The 14,352-nt window shown below is 46.7% G+C and overlaps 1 protein-coding gene across 9 annotated transcripts; it reads left to right on the forward strand.

The window, feature by feature from the left end:
- Positions 1-2,489: 2,489 nt before the first annotated feature.
- On the forward strand, positions 2,490-14,144 carry ZDHHC4 (zinc finger DHHC-type palmitoyltransferase 4). 9 transcript variants are annotated; one of them, XM_002817690.6, is made up of 8 exons: positions 2,490-2,596; positions 3,660-3,814; positions 5,689-5,812; positions 6,761-6,834; positions 7,238-7,416; positions 8,473-8,598; positions 10,184-10,428; positions 13,785-14,144. In XM_002817690.6, exons 3-8 carry the CDS (start codon positions 5,696-5,698, stop codon positions 14,076-14,078), a joined length of 1,035 nt encoding a protein of 344 aa, XP_002817736.2. In that variant the 5' UTR covers positions 2,490-2,596; positions 3,660-3,814; positions 5,689-5,695; the 3' UTR covers positions 14,079-14,144. The 9 variants fall into 9 exon arrangements, with proteins under 9 accessions (XP_002817736.2, XP_009240811.2, XP_009240810.2 ...); XM_009242535.4 differs by having other exon boundaries at positions 2,503-2,596; positions 3,660-3,840; XM_024250034.2 differs by having other exon boundaries at positions 2,513-2,596; positions 3,598-3,840.
- Positions 14,145-14,352: the final 208 nt, after the last annotated feature.

Raw genomic sequence — 14,352 nt, forward strand, 5'->3', positions numbered from 1 at the left:
AGTCCTTTTTTTTTCTTTTTCTTTTTTCTTTTTTTGAGACAGGGTCTTGCTCTATTGCCCAGGCTGAAATACAGTGGCACAATCATGGTGCACTGCAGTCTCAAATTCCTGGGCTCAAGCAATCCTCGTGCCTCAGCCTCCCCAAGTAGCTGAGACTACAGGTGTACACCACCACACCTAACTAATTTAAAACTTTTCTGTAGCGGTGAGGTCTCACTAGGTTGCTCAGCCTTGTCTTAAACTCCTGGCCTCAAGGGATCTGCCCTCCTCAGCCTCCCAAAGTGTTGGGATTACCGGTATAAGCCACCATGCACGGTTCAAAAATACTTTTATGTTCCTTTCCTTCTTCTTAATTTCTCCATGGCAAAATTCCTCATGGCCAATAAATCACTAATTGTAAACAAGCATCATGTGTGATGTGCCTTTTGCAAGCATAGCTACGAAGTCCTGTATCCCATTTCCAAAGTATAGCATCCATCATTCCCTTGGGGACAAGAGATCATGTGTGATGTGCCTTTTGCAAGCGTAGCTACGAAGTCCTGTATCCCATTTCCAAAGTATAGCATCCATCATTCCCTTGGGGACAAGAGATCGTGGTGTAAAGCTGGTTGATCCTGTCAACTGATCTCACAGCAGGTAAAAAACTGATACTGCAGGTCCAGTTTCAGGAGCTGACAGGAGCGTTTAGCAACACTCCAAAGAGGAATTCTTTGCTCCATGCATCACAAGCAATGCAATCCTTTTGATCACACTTGAATTAAATTTTTGGTTTTAAGCTTAAATAGTCTGTTTTCTCCTATGCTATTTATAAAATGCATGTGTCAAGGTTTGCGCTTGGACATTTTAAAGAAGAGGCAAAAAATCAAACACGCCTAGGTTTCAGGAACTGACCAAGTGCTGAGAGATTAATCTTTTTTTTTTTTTTTCTGAAACAGGGTCTTGTTTTGTGGTCCAGGCTGAAGTGCCAGTGGTGTGATCCTAACTCACTGCAGCCTTGACCTCCTGGGCTCAAACAATCCTCCCACCTCAGCCTCCCAAGTAGCTGGGACCACATGTGCATGCCAGCACACCGGGCTAATTTTTAAATTTTTTGTAGAGACAAGGTCTCCATATGTTGCCCAGACTGTTCCCAAACTCCTGGGCTCAAGCGATCCTCCCACCTCGGCCTCCTAAAGTGCTGGGATTATAGGTATGAGCCTTGGTTTTTCAATTCCGGGTCCACAAATTTATGAAGACCTTGGATACAATATACACAGGAGAAGGCATCCTATTGGTAAGGAGTTTCATAAAAAGTAAAAGAAAAAGCATCAAGAAGCTGACATAGGTAGCAAAGGGACAGGAAAAGAGAAGAGCTTTAAGGCCAGTGTTTGGAGATCAGACATTTCCCCTCAAAGGAGGACAGGCCTGGCTCAGGTCTTCAGAGGCATCAGGAATAGACCCTGGCCTCAGCTGATTCAGAGACGGTCAGAGCAAAGGACACCCCACAGGGCCTTCTCAGGGCTATGTTTGGAAGCAGCTCTTGTTACCCCAAGCCTGCCTAGCATCAAACAACTTTCCCTTTTATCCTCAAGGTTTGTGGTCAAGTATTTGTCACTGCCCCAGGGGGAGGATATTTAGGGCTGTACAGAGCAAGATGTCGTTGTCATCAGGAGCAAGGACACACATGGAGCGGAATCTGACTGATGGGTACACATTGTGCTTTCTGTCCACTTCTGCAAAGGAAGATGCTGGAACTGTTCAGCTAGATCCCAACAGTGTGGGTGGCTGAAAGCAAACTCTGTCCACCACGCAGACATAGTCTGAGAGCCCCCTAAGTGTGACTGCCCTGGGCCACCCGGATCCCCCTGCTAGGCTCTGAGCAGGGACATGACTGGGCTCTGTGCAGGCGGCAGGGCAGCTTAGTCCCTGTCACAGCCCCAGCATTATCACCCCCACCAGGCCTAGGTCGGTCCTCCTGTAAGTCTCCTGGCAATACTGCTCTAAAATCCCACTTCCAGCCCAGTGCAGGGACTCACGCCTGTAATCTCAACACTTTGGGAGGCCGAGGTGGGAGGATCATTTGAGCCCAGGAGTTCGAGATCAGCTTGGGCAACATAGTGAGACACCCGTCTCTACAAAAAAAAAAAAAAAAAAATTAGGTGGGTGTGGTGGCATGCACCTGTGGTCCCAGCTACTTGGGAGGCTGAGGCAGGAGGCATTGCTTGAGCCCAGGAGTTGGAGGTTGTAGTGAGCTATGATAGCGCCATTGCACTCCAGCTTGGGCGACAGAGCCAGGCTGTTTCTCAATGAATGAACGAATACATAAGTAAATAAGAAAATAGGTAATACATAAAATAAGATAAGATAAAATAAAATAAAATAAAATAAAATAAGATAAAATAAAATCGCACTTCCCAGCGGTTACACCCGGCCACGGAGGTCCCCAGGCTGGCTGCGAGGGCGCCGGAGAGGTCACTGTTACTCCAGCCCCGCAACCCGCGGCGGCCCTCGCACACTTCCGCCGGAAGTCAGCCCCTTAGGGGAGCCGCGCTGATGTCACGAGCCCGCAGGAAGTCTCGTATCGTGCCCGGGAGGCGCCGGAGCCCAGCGGCTGGCGGTAAGGCCGCCTCCGCGGGGCTGTGGGAAGCTTGGGCTGTCCCAGGACCGTCAGTCTCCTCCTCTGACCCTCCCTTTCCCCTTGTGTGTGGGGCCGCCGTCCCACCCCCACCTCGCCCGAGTCCGGGGCGGCCCCGGTGTCCCCTCCAAGCCTGCTGCACTCCACGTCCCCCTATCAGGGCTCCAGTCCCCAGGGAAATCTTCGGCCAGGCCCGCCCAGGAGGTGCCTTGGATGGGGGTGGCTTCGGGAGGCCCTAATGGGGAGTGGCGGGGAGACCCAAGGCTACCAACTTGGCTTATTTCTTCCCAACTAGCTGTTTCTCACAAAGTCTTTATTATTGTTGTATTTTGAAACGGGGTTTCGCTCTTGTTTCTCAGGCTGGAGTGCAGTGGCGCGATCTCGGCTTACTGCAACCTCCGCCTCCCGGATTCAAGCAATTCTGCCTCAGCCTCCCGAGTAGCTGGGATTACAGGCATGTGCCATCACGCCCAGCTATTTTTTTTTTATATTTAGTAGAGACGGATTTCACCATGTTAGTCAGGCTGGTCTCGAACTCCTGACCTCAGATGTTCCACCCGCCTCGGCCTCCCAAAGTGCTGGGATTATAGGCGTGAGCCACCGCGCCTGACCTATTTTATTATTTTTAGAGATGGGGTCCAGCTCTGTGGCCCAGGCTGGAGGGCAGTGGCATGATCACAGCTCACTGCAGCCTTGACCTCCTGGGCTCAAGCCATCCTCCCACCTCAGCCTCCCAAGTAGCTGGGACCACAGGCGTGGGCCACCACGCCCCACTGATTTTTAAATTTTTATGTAGAGACGGTGATCTCGCTATGTTGCCCAGGCCAGTCTCGAACTCTTAGCCTCAAGCTATCCTCCTGCCTGGGCCTCCCAAAGATTTGGGAGCAGGCCTGAGCAACTTAGTCTGGGCCATTTCTCCCAAAGTCTTACCCATTCATGCTGGGGGTGCTGAAAATCCCCTACTTCCAAATCCTTTTCCACAGGTATTCTGCCTTTGACTGCAACTCTTGTCTTATGTGAGTGTTGAATTGATCTGTCTCTGCAGCCAGATCCAGGCTCCTGGAAGAACCATGTCCGGCAGCTACTGGTCGTGCCAGGCACACACTGCTGCCCAAGAGGAGCTGCTGTTTGAATTATCTGTGAATGTTGGAAAGAGGAATGCCGGAGCTGCCGGCTAAAAATTACCCAACCAAGAGAAATGTAGGCTGGGCAGCCTGAATCACCCCGTGAGAATTGCTGCTGTTTGTTTACTCTCACCTATCATGTCATGAATAGTTTCTTGTTTGGTTATGTCACTTGGAATTCCGGCCCAGAATCTTATCTGCTAAGGTCAAAAGTAACCAGTTCTGGTATCTTTTTTTGTTTGTTTTTGAGACAGGGTCTCATGCTGTCACCCAGGCTTGAACTCCTGTGCTCAAGCAATCCTCCCGCCTCAGCCTCCACAGGCATGCGCAACCACACCTGGCTAATTTTTGTATTTTTTGTAGAGATGGGGGTCTCGCTTTGTTGCCCAGGCTGGTCTTGAACTCCTGGGTTTAAGTGATCCTCCCACCTCAGCCTTCCAAAGTGCTGGGATTACAGGCACAAGCCACTATGGCCGGCCAATTCCAGTACCTTTTTTTTCTTCTCTCTCTCTCTCTTTTTTTTTTTTTTTTTAACCACTACACTATGGAAAAGAATTCCAGTATCCAGTGTCTTTCTTTTTTTTTTTTCGAAACGGAGTCTTGCTCTGTTGCCCAGGCTGGAGTGCAGTGGCGCGATCTCGGCTCACTGCAACCTCCGCTTCCTGGGTTCAAGAGATTCTCCTGCCTCAGCCCCCTGAGTAGCTGGGATTACAGGCATGCGCCACCATGCCTGGTTAATTTTTGTGTTTTTAATATAGATGGGGATTACACCATGTTGGCCAGGCTGGTTTTGAACTCCTGACCTTGTGATCTGCCTACCTCGATGTCCCAAAGTGTTGGGATTACAGGCGTGAGCCACCACGCTTAGCCCCAGTATCCAGTATTTTAACGCAGGCCTGTGTGTTGACTCTGATTCCAGAGGGTGATTCCTGATGGTTGTGGCCAGTGTCCTGGAGGGATGCTTCTTAGGACAGGATGCCTGATTCTGGGTGTAGGGCTCCTGACTGCCTCTAGGAGATGCTTGTTCTCAAGGCATTGTCAGCAGATTCTTTGGGGACACATCTTGTATCTTTGTGAATATTTAAGGAAGTAAAAGAATGATTCATGCCTGGGGGCAAGTAAGGAGGATGCATTTTCTTTCTTGGTTTATTTTGGATTTGCAGGTTGGAGATGCTTCAAAGGCAGGCCACAGTGTTAGAGTGTTAGATTCAAAGTTTTTATCTTGGGCCAGCGCAGTGGCTCAGGCCTGTAATCCCAGCACTTTGGGAGGCCGAGGCAGGTGGATCACCTGAGTTCAAGAGTTCGAGACCAGCCTGGCCAGCATGGTGAAACCTCATCTCTACTAAAAATACAAAAATTAGCCAGGCATGGGGTGCGTGCCTGTAATCCCAGCTACTCGGGAGGCTGAGGCAGGAGAATTGCTTGAACCCGGGAGGCAGAGGTTGCAGTGAGCCAAGATCGCGCCACCGCACTGCAACCTGGGCAACAAGAGCGAAACTCTGTCTCAAAAAAAAAAAAAAATTATCTTTCTTTTTTTGTTTTTGGTTTGTTTTTATTTGTTTTTGTTTTTTTATTAAATTGAGACAGGGTCTCACTGTGTTGCCCAGGCTGGTCTCGAACTCCTGAGCTCAAGCGATCCACCCACCTCTGCTTCCCAGAGTGCTGGGATTACAGGCATGAGCCACTGCAGCTGGCCCAGAATTTTTATCCTGATGGAGGGAGCTCAGGACCATTTTGGAGGCCCCACTGAGAGCCAGCAGGCCTCTGTTATGTGTGCCTAAGAATTGGTGAATTCTGTTCTGTTTGTTTTTCTGCTTTTTGCTTTGAGATGTCATTAAAGTCTAGATGAATTCTGTTTTGGTAGCCATTTGGGAGTTGATGTCTGTGAATGTGTGCCATGGAAGAAACCTTTCAGTAGCAGACAGTCACACTCTTTCTGTTCCTTTGTAGCTGCAGGATGGACTTTCTGGTCCTCTTCTTGTTCTACCTGGCTTCGGTGCTGATGGGTCTTGTTCTTATCTGCGTCTGCTTGAAAACCCATAGCTTGAAAGGCCTGGCCAGGGGAGGAGCACAGGTAAGAATGATTCTTGGATGGCACTGGAATTTGAATACTGTGCTAGTCTAAGAGACTCACTGGTTTTGCTACAGGAGAAAAAAGAGATGCCAGGCTGGGTGCAGTGGCTCACACCTGTAATCCAGCTACTCAGGAGGCTGAGGCAGGAGGATCCCTTGAGCCAGGAGTTTGAAGTTGCCGTGAGCCGTGATCACGCCACTGCACTCCAGCCTGGACTACAGAGTGAGACCCTGTCTCAACAACAACAAAAAAGATGCCACTTAACGTCATTGATGGATTTATTTCGTTGATAGCAGTTGTGGGATATTTCAGAGCCTCTGTCTGTGTGTGTTTTGTGTTCCTGCTGAAAGTCCTCTTGCGGTGGTGCTTTGAGAGAAGAGGTTGCTGTTTTCCTCTAGATTAGATGCCTGTGATTGGGCATGGATGTGAGCAGGGTCCGCCTGGGGGGCTTAATGGGTGACTCTGGGGGATGTATGAGCAGAAAGCTCAGCATCGGCTGGCCCCCCTCCTTCAGGGATCAAAGTGAGCAAAATGGGGCAAGCAGCCTATGGGAAGGCATTGACTTGGGAGGGACCTGGGCCAATGCCCAGTGATCTGGGTGTGGATGCTGGAAGCCGGGATTGAACCCAAGCTGGGGAAGGAGCGGCCTTCACATTGACGTTCCCCGACCCATCCCCTTTGCTCACCTCTCTTTCCCTGAAGACACTGACAGGTGCCTTCGTCAGAATCAGACTAGAAATGGAGTTGGCATGAAAGGAAGACTAGTAGAAAGGAAGACTAGTAGAAAGAATTCCCCTCTTTATTCTCCGCTAAATCACTTCTTTACCCATATAGGGAAACAAAACTTGCTATTACCCAGATTGCCAGCTGTATGTGGAGTGTCTGATTTGTTTGGGAGTGGAGGAAGTGAAAAATGAAATTGAGTCTTTCTCTTTCCTTTTGTTTCAGATATTTTCCTGTATAATTCCAGAACGTCTTCAGAGAGCTGTGCATGGATTGCTTCATTACCTTTTCCATACGAGGTATTTCTATTTCAGAGTTTAAATATTCTCCTCTTTTCTGCTTTGATTATTAATTGTTGAGATCCTCTAGCTTCAGGAAGCTCCTTGTGGTTTCCAGCATGGTGAGGGAAAGAAGGCCGGAAAGAATCACGAGTCCTGAGTTGGGAGCCTCTACTCATAGTTAATCTACCTTTTGAGATGGAGGTTTTAACTTGTCTACTTTTAAAAAGCGATATTTAGAGATTGGGAAAATACCATATTTCTGTTAAATACATGCAGAATGTTTCACATAGTTTTCTATGTAATTCTTACTATTATCTCAAGCCCAAAGGAAGTGGTTGGCTGTTGGTTACTTTCTTTAGTATCATGCAATTTCTTCAAGAAAAAACCCCCATGAACAAGCCATGTGCCTGTTTTCTTTCAGAAACCACACCTTCATTGTCCTGCACCTGGTCTTGCAAGGGATGGTTTATACTGAGTACACCTGGGAAGTATTTGGCTACTGTCAGGAGCTGGACTTCTCCTTGTATTACCTTCTTCTGCCCTATCTGCTGCTAGTTGTAAACCTGTTTTCTTTCACCCTGACTTGTGTAACCAATCCTGGTAAGTTGAGGCTCTTAGCATACAGCATAGTGACAGCTCCACTGTCTTACTAATAGTGCTGCAAACAAGGAGAGGCCCCTCCTGAGGACTTTGTAAAAGATTTGATGTGTAGCATTTTCATTATCTTTCAGTTTTGAGTGTTTTCTAATTTTTTTTCTTCTTCAACCCATGGGTTATTTAAAACCACTTAAAATTTTTAGTTTATCTTTTTAATACTTTCACTTCATTTTGTCATATATAGAGCATGTGATCGGTATGGTACTGTTCCTTTTTTTGTTTTTTAAGACGGAGTCACGCTTTGTTGCCCAGGCTGGAGTGCAGTGACGCGATCTCGGCTCGCTGCAACCTCCGCCTCCCGGGTTCAAGTTCTCCTGCCTCAGACTCCCAAGTACCTAGGACTATAGGCGTGCGCCACCACACCCAGCCAATTTTTGTATTTTTAGTAGAGATGGGGTTTCACCATGTTGTCCAGGCTGGTCTCGAACTCCTGACCTTGTGATCCGCCCGCCTCAGCCTCCCAAAGTGCTGAGATTACAGGCGTGAGCCACTGCACTGGCAAAATTGTACACTTTAAATGGGTGAATTAGGTTTGTGTGTTATGTCTCAATAAAGCTGTTATTAAAAATGAATTGCATGGCTGGGCGCGGTGGCTCACACCTGTAATCCCAGCCTGTTTGGGAGGCCTAGGTGGGAGGATCACCTGAGGTCCGGAGTTCCAGACCAGCCTGGCCAAAATGGTGAAACCCCATCTGTATTAACAAAAAAGATACAAAAATTAGCCAGGCGTGCGTTAGCACGCCTGTAATACCAGCTACTACTCAGGAGGCTTACTTGGGAGAATCACCTGGACCCGAGAGGCAGAGGTTGCAGTGAGCCAAGATCATGCCACTGCATTCCAGCCTGGACGACAAAGTAAGACTCTGTCTCAAAAAAAAAAAAAGAATTACTTAAGATATTAAAGATAGAAGTTTCAGTTGTGTTTTATCAGGACAGGTTTTGTGACCATCCAGTCCACCATATTGCACGAAACTGAACATATGTCCTTACTTTTCCCAGGCGTTATAACAAAAGCAAATGAATTATTATTTCTTCATGTTTATGAATTTGATGAACTGATGTTTCCAAAGAACGTGAGGTGCTCTACTTGTGATTTAAGGAAACCAGCTCGATCCAAGCACTGCAGTGAGTGTGGCTCTCGTGACTCCAGCGGCACCCCCAACAGCACATGTGTGGGCTTTGTCTGTGAGGGAATGTTTCCTGAATCCAAAAGCAGAGCCAGTTCACCCCTAGACATGGTGTGGCTACTACTTGTAGAGTTGAGATAATGGTTTCTTTCAGATGAGTGAGGGTCAGGTCTTGTGTTCCTGTGTAGTAGACAGTCCTCATCTCTGGGCATAACAGCCCTTCCCTTGCCACGTGGCAGGACATGCTCCCCACAAGTTGTTTCTGCGGATGTTGTGTTTGCAGATTTCAGTCCCACAAAGCCTAGTCTTCTGGGGAGGGCCCAACATTCTAGACCAGTGCTGTCTAACAAAAATAGAATGTGGCTGGGTGCAGCGGCTCATGCCAGGAATTCCAGTACTTTGGCAGATCTCTTGAGCCTAGGAGTTCAAGACCAGCCTGGGCACCATGGGGAAACCCCACCTCTATGAAAAATACAAAAGTTGTAGTCCTGGCTACTCAGGAGGCTGAGGCGGGAGGATCACTTGAGCCCAGGAGATCGAGGCTGCAGTAAGCTATGATTAAACCACTGCACTCCAGCCTCAGCAACAGAGCAAGACCCTGTCTCAGAAAAAAAAAAAAACACCATGAATAGAAAGTTTTTAAAAATGTTTTTCAGAATGTGGCTGTGCTTGGAGACAGTTTTAATCAGGATGTTATTTAACCTAACATATGTAAAATATCACTTTAACATGTAATCAATGTAAAAAATTCTTCATGAGATAGTTTATATTCTCTTTTTCATACGAAGCCTTTGAAATCTGGTGTGTGTATTTTACATTTACAGCACATCTTGATTTGGACACTAAATTTTCATGTGGAAATACTTGTGTATTTAGATTTAATAAAATGTACAGTTGAAAAAGTAGGCTCACATGTGCAAGCTATATTCAGATATTCTTAAAAGTTTTCCAATATCTGAACTCGGTATCAAAAAAATAATTTTCCTTTACCATCCATGTCTACATTGACATAATGATTCATCTTAATCAGAAGAACTGACTTGACTTTAAAGCAGGAACACCAGTTTTAAAACTATGTCTATCCAAGTCAAGTAAATTAACTAACTCTTGTGTTGCCTCCATATTCACACTGAATTCAAAGGAGTATTGTAGTAAAAAAAAAAACTGTAAATTTGTTAATATTGACAAAATGTCCTTTCCGTTTTTTGGTTTGTTTTTTGAGATAGGGTCTCACTTCGTTACCCAGGCTGGAGTGCTGTGGTGTGATCATAGCTCACTGCAGCCTTGACCTCCTGTGCTCAAGTGATCCTCCCGCCTAGCCTCTGAGTAGCTGGGACCACGGGTGCATGCCGCCACCACCTCAGATTTGTCTTGTAGTCAGATTGCAAATGCTCAATACCCACATTTGGCTGGTGGCTCCTGTACTGGACACCACAGTACCAAAAGCTTAGTTTGGAACTAAGCAGCTGCCATTTTCCTCTGATGACACATCCAGTGGACAGATTGTGAAAATCTCAGCAGGTGTGCGGTGTCCTTGTCTCATCAAGCACCATCCCAGCACATGCCCCCTCGTTTCTGTGCAGGTGTGTGTAACTGGTGTGTGCACCGTTTCGACCATCACTGTGTTTGGGTGAACAACTGCATCGGGGCCTGGAACATCAGGTACTTCCTCATCTACCTCTTGACCTTGACGGCCTCGGCTGCCACCGTCGCCATTGTGAGCACCACTTTTCTGGTCCACTTGGTGGTGATGTCAGATCTATACCAGGAGACTTACACTGATGACCTTGGACACCTCCATGTTATGGACACAGTCTTTCTTATTCAGGTAATTATGCTGTAGGTTTCTGACTTCAAGTTTCAGAATTGCAAAAAGGACATTTATTTTTCCAGTAAAAGCATGAAGTTAGGTGGGGTGTGGTGGCTCATGCCTGTAATCCCAGCACTTTTGGAGGCCGAGGTGGGAGGATCGCATGAGGCTAGGAGTTCAGGACCAGCTTTGGCAACACCCAAATGTCCATCAACTGATGATTGAATAACTGGTCTCCTATAGAGACCTTGCCTCTACAAAAAATACAAAAATGAGCCGGAGCTGGGTGCAGTGGCTCATGCCTGTAATCCTAGCACTTTGAGAAGCCAAGACAAGCAGATTGCCTGAGCTCAGGAGTTTGAGACCAGCCTGGGCAACATGGTGAAACCCCATCTCTACTAAAATACAAAAAATTAGCTGGGTGTGGTGGCACGTGCCCATTGTTCCAGCTACTTGGGAGGCTGAGGCACAAGAATCGCTTGAACCCGGGAGGGAGAGGTTGCAGTGAGCTGAGATTGCACCACTGCACTCCAGCCCGGGTGACAGAGCAAGACCCTGTCTCAGAAACAAACAAACGTGAAGTTTTTCCTTTTTCTAAACTGATACAAAATTCACATATTGGGCCGGGCATGGTGGCTCACAGCTGTAATCCCAGCACTTTGGGAGGCCGAGCTGGGTGGATCACCTGAGGTCACTAGTTCAAGACCAGCCTGGCCAACGTGGTGAAACCTCGTCTCTACTAAAAATACAAAAAAGTTAGCCAGGCGTGGTGGCCAGCATCTGTAATCCCAGCTACTCGGGAGGCCGAGGCAGGAGAATCACTTGAACCTGGGAGGCGGAGGTTGCAGTGAGCTGAGGTTGCGCCGTTGCACTGCAGCCTGGGCAACAAGAGCGAAAGAGTGAAACTCCGTCTCAAAAAAAAAAAAAAAAAATTCACATATCATAAAATTCACCCTTTAAAGTATCCCACAGTGGTATGAGTATATTCACAGACTTGTTCAGCCCTCACTACTATCTAATTTCAGAACATTTCATCATCCCCAAAAGGAAACACTCCCCATTCCCTCCTCCCCCAGACCCAGCTAATCACTAATCTACTTTCTGTCTTTCGGGATAGGCCTTTTCTGGATACTTCATATAAATGGAATCATGCAATATATGGTCTTTTCCACTGGCTTCTTTCTTGTGGCACAAGGTTTTCAGGGTTAATTCATGTAGCACGAATCTACTTCATTCCTTTTGTTTATTTGGGATGGAGTCTCGCTCTTTTTGCCCAGGCTGGAGTGCAATGGTGTGATCTTGGCTCACTGCAACCTCTGCCTCGGGTTGAAGCAATTCTCCTGCCTCAGTCTCCCGTGTAGCTGGGATTACAGGCATGAGCCACCACACCTGGCTAATTTTTGTAATTTTAGCAGAGAAGGGGTTTTACCATGTTGGCCAGGCTTGTCTTGAGCTCCTGACCTCCAGTGATCCACCCACCTCGGCCTCCCAAAGTGCTGGGATTACAGGCGTGAGCCCCCGTGCCCGGCCTTACTTAATTCTTTTTTATGGCTGAATAGTATTCCATTATATGGATAGACTGAATTTTAATTATTTGTTCATCAGTTGATGGACATTTTGGTGTTTTCACTTTTTGGCTATTTTTGAATAATACTGCTGTGAACATTCATGTACAAGTTTTTTGTGTGGACATATGTTTTTATGTTTATAAAACATGTTGTATGTTTATGTTTTTATGTTTTATGTTTATATTTCTCTTGGGTAAATTCCACCTAGAAGTGGAACTGCTGGGTCATAAGGTAACTTTTTTTTTTTTTTTGAGACAGAGTCTCACTCTGTCACCTAGGCTGGAGTGCAGTGGTACCATCACAGCTCACTATGACCCGGAACTCCTGGGCTCAAATGCTCCCACCTCGGCCTCCCAAAGTGCTGGGATTACCGGTGTGAGCCACCATGACTGGCCCAGAATAACTTGATTTGAGGTCTTTATATAATAATGACAGTGAATCTTTTGTTATACTGGTTTTTTGTTTGTGGATCTTTTGGATCTTGGGAATGGGGTTTTGGGTTTTTTGGGGTTTTTTGGTATAGAAAAGTTCAGACATTCTTTCTCATCAAATCTCTTTTCTTTGTAACTTCAACAAGAAAGTCTCCTCCATCAGGAGTTTTGTTAAATGTTCTCTTTTCTTGTGACTTTCAAAAATATTAAACTTTCTAAATTCTTCATTTTGCTTATTACAAAAATAGCTTACAAAACTTTAAGCAGCGCAGTTCCTATGGTCATACACCATTTATGGAGTCAGTTTTGTTTTTACCCAAACAAGATGACAGTGTAATCCTTACATCTTGCATTTCTCATTAGGCAATATATTAAATCTTTTCACAATCAGTACATAGAAATTGACATCATTTTTAATGGCTCCTTGTTTTCCCATTGTGTGACCATCACAGAGTTTACCCTTCCTGATGGATGGACAGTTAACTTGTTTCTTGGCCGGGCGCAGTGGCTCATGCCTGTAATCCCAACAATTTGGGAGGCCAAGGCAGGAGGATCACTCAAGGCCAGGAGTTTGAAAGCAGCCTGGGCAACCCAGCAAGACCCTGTTTCTATTGACTTTTTTATTTATTTGTTTTTTTTTGAGATGGAGTCTCGCTCTGTTGCCTAGGCTGGAGTGCAGTCGCACAATCTCAGCTCATTGCAACTTTCACTGCCCGGGTTCAAGCAATTCTTCTGCCTTAGCCTCCTGAGTAGCTGGGATTACAGGCATGTGCCACCACGCCTGGCTAATTTTTGTATTTTTAGTAGAGACGGGGTTTCACCATGTTGGCCAGGCTGGTGTCAAACTCCTGACCTCAAGTGATCTGCCCGCCTCGGCCTCCCAAAATGCTGGGATTATAGGCGTGAGCCCTTGCACCCGGCCCCTGTTTCTATTTATTAAGAAAAGGAAAAAAACTTCAGAAGAGGAGCTGATAAAATCAATGATACAATGAATATCCGTGTACATCTATTTTTGGGGTTGTATTGTTTTAAGAAAGACATTGATCTCTTTTGTCCATCTGGATTTTACTTTGATGAATGGAGTTGGCATTTATTTTATAAACAGCTAACTGGAATAGCACATTTCCTAAGTAAACTTTCCCTTTTCCTTCAGTGGGAACACTTCATTCATCCCACAGGAAACTCTTGTATGTACTGGGATTATTCCTGGGCTGCTTCTCAGTGCTGTTTATGTTCAGTTTGTCACATTTGGACACAGGTAGGTGGGCTGAGGAAGCAGCGCTGGTGGCTGTGGCAGGCCCAGGGTTGGCTGGTGTTCACTCTCACGGATGTCACAGTCCAGCTACCTAAAGCACTGCCTTTTCTCTGCCCCTAGTACCTGTTCCTGACTTTTCCACGGATTGTCTTCATGCTGGGCTTTGTCATGGTCCTGAGCTTCCTCCTGGGTGGCTACCTGTGCTTTGCCCTGTATTTGGCGGCCACCAACCAGACTACTAATGAGTGGTACAGAGGTGACTGGGCCTGGTGCCAGCATTGTCCCCTTGTGGCCCGGCCTCCGTCAGCAGAGCCCCAAGTCCACCGGAACATTCACTCCCACGGGCTTCGGAGCAACCTTCAAGAGATCTTTCTACCTGCCTTTCCATGTCATGAGAGGAAGAAACAAGAATGACAAGTGTGTGACTGCCTTTGAACTGTAGTTCCCGTTTATTTACACATGTGGATCTTCGTTTTCCAAGCACGGCTTGTTTGTTTTGATTTCTGCTGTGCTTATAAATCACTTTCGGTGGGCAAGGGAGAGGGGAAAATGGGTGTTGACTGAGGAATCCCCCTTGCTTATCTTCTTTTGAAACCTGGCATCTCTGAAGTCCTGGTGTCAAGGGGATCAAGAGATGACTTCTTAGAGGTTCCAGGTGACGCTGAGACCTTGGTGTCTCTAAACTCTG

The sequence above is a fragment of the Pongo abelii genome, chromosome 6 (genome assembly GCF_028885655.2).
Source record: "Pongo abelii isolate AG06213 chromosome 6, NHGRI_mPonAbe1-v2.0_pri, whole genome shotgun sequence".
NCBI classification, from domain to species: Eukaryota; Metazoa; Chordata; class Mammalia; order Primates; family Hominidae; genus Pongo; species Pongo abelii.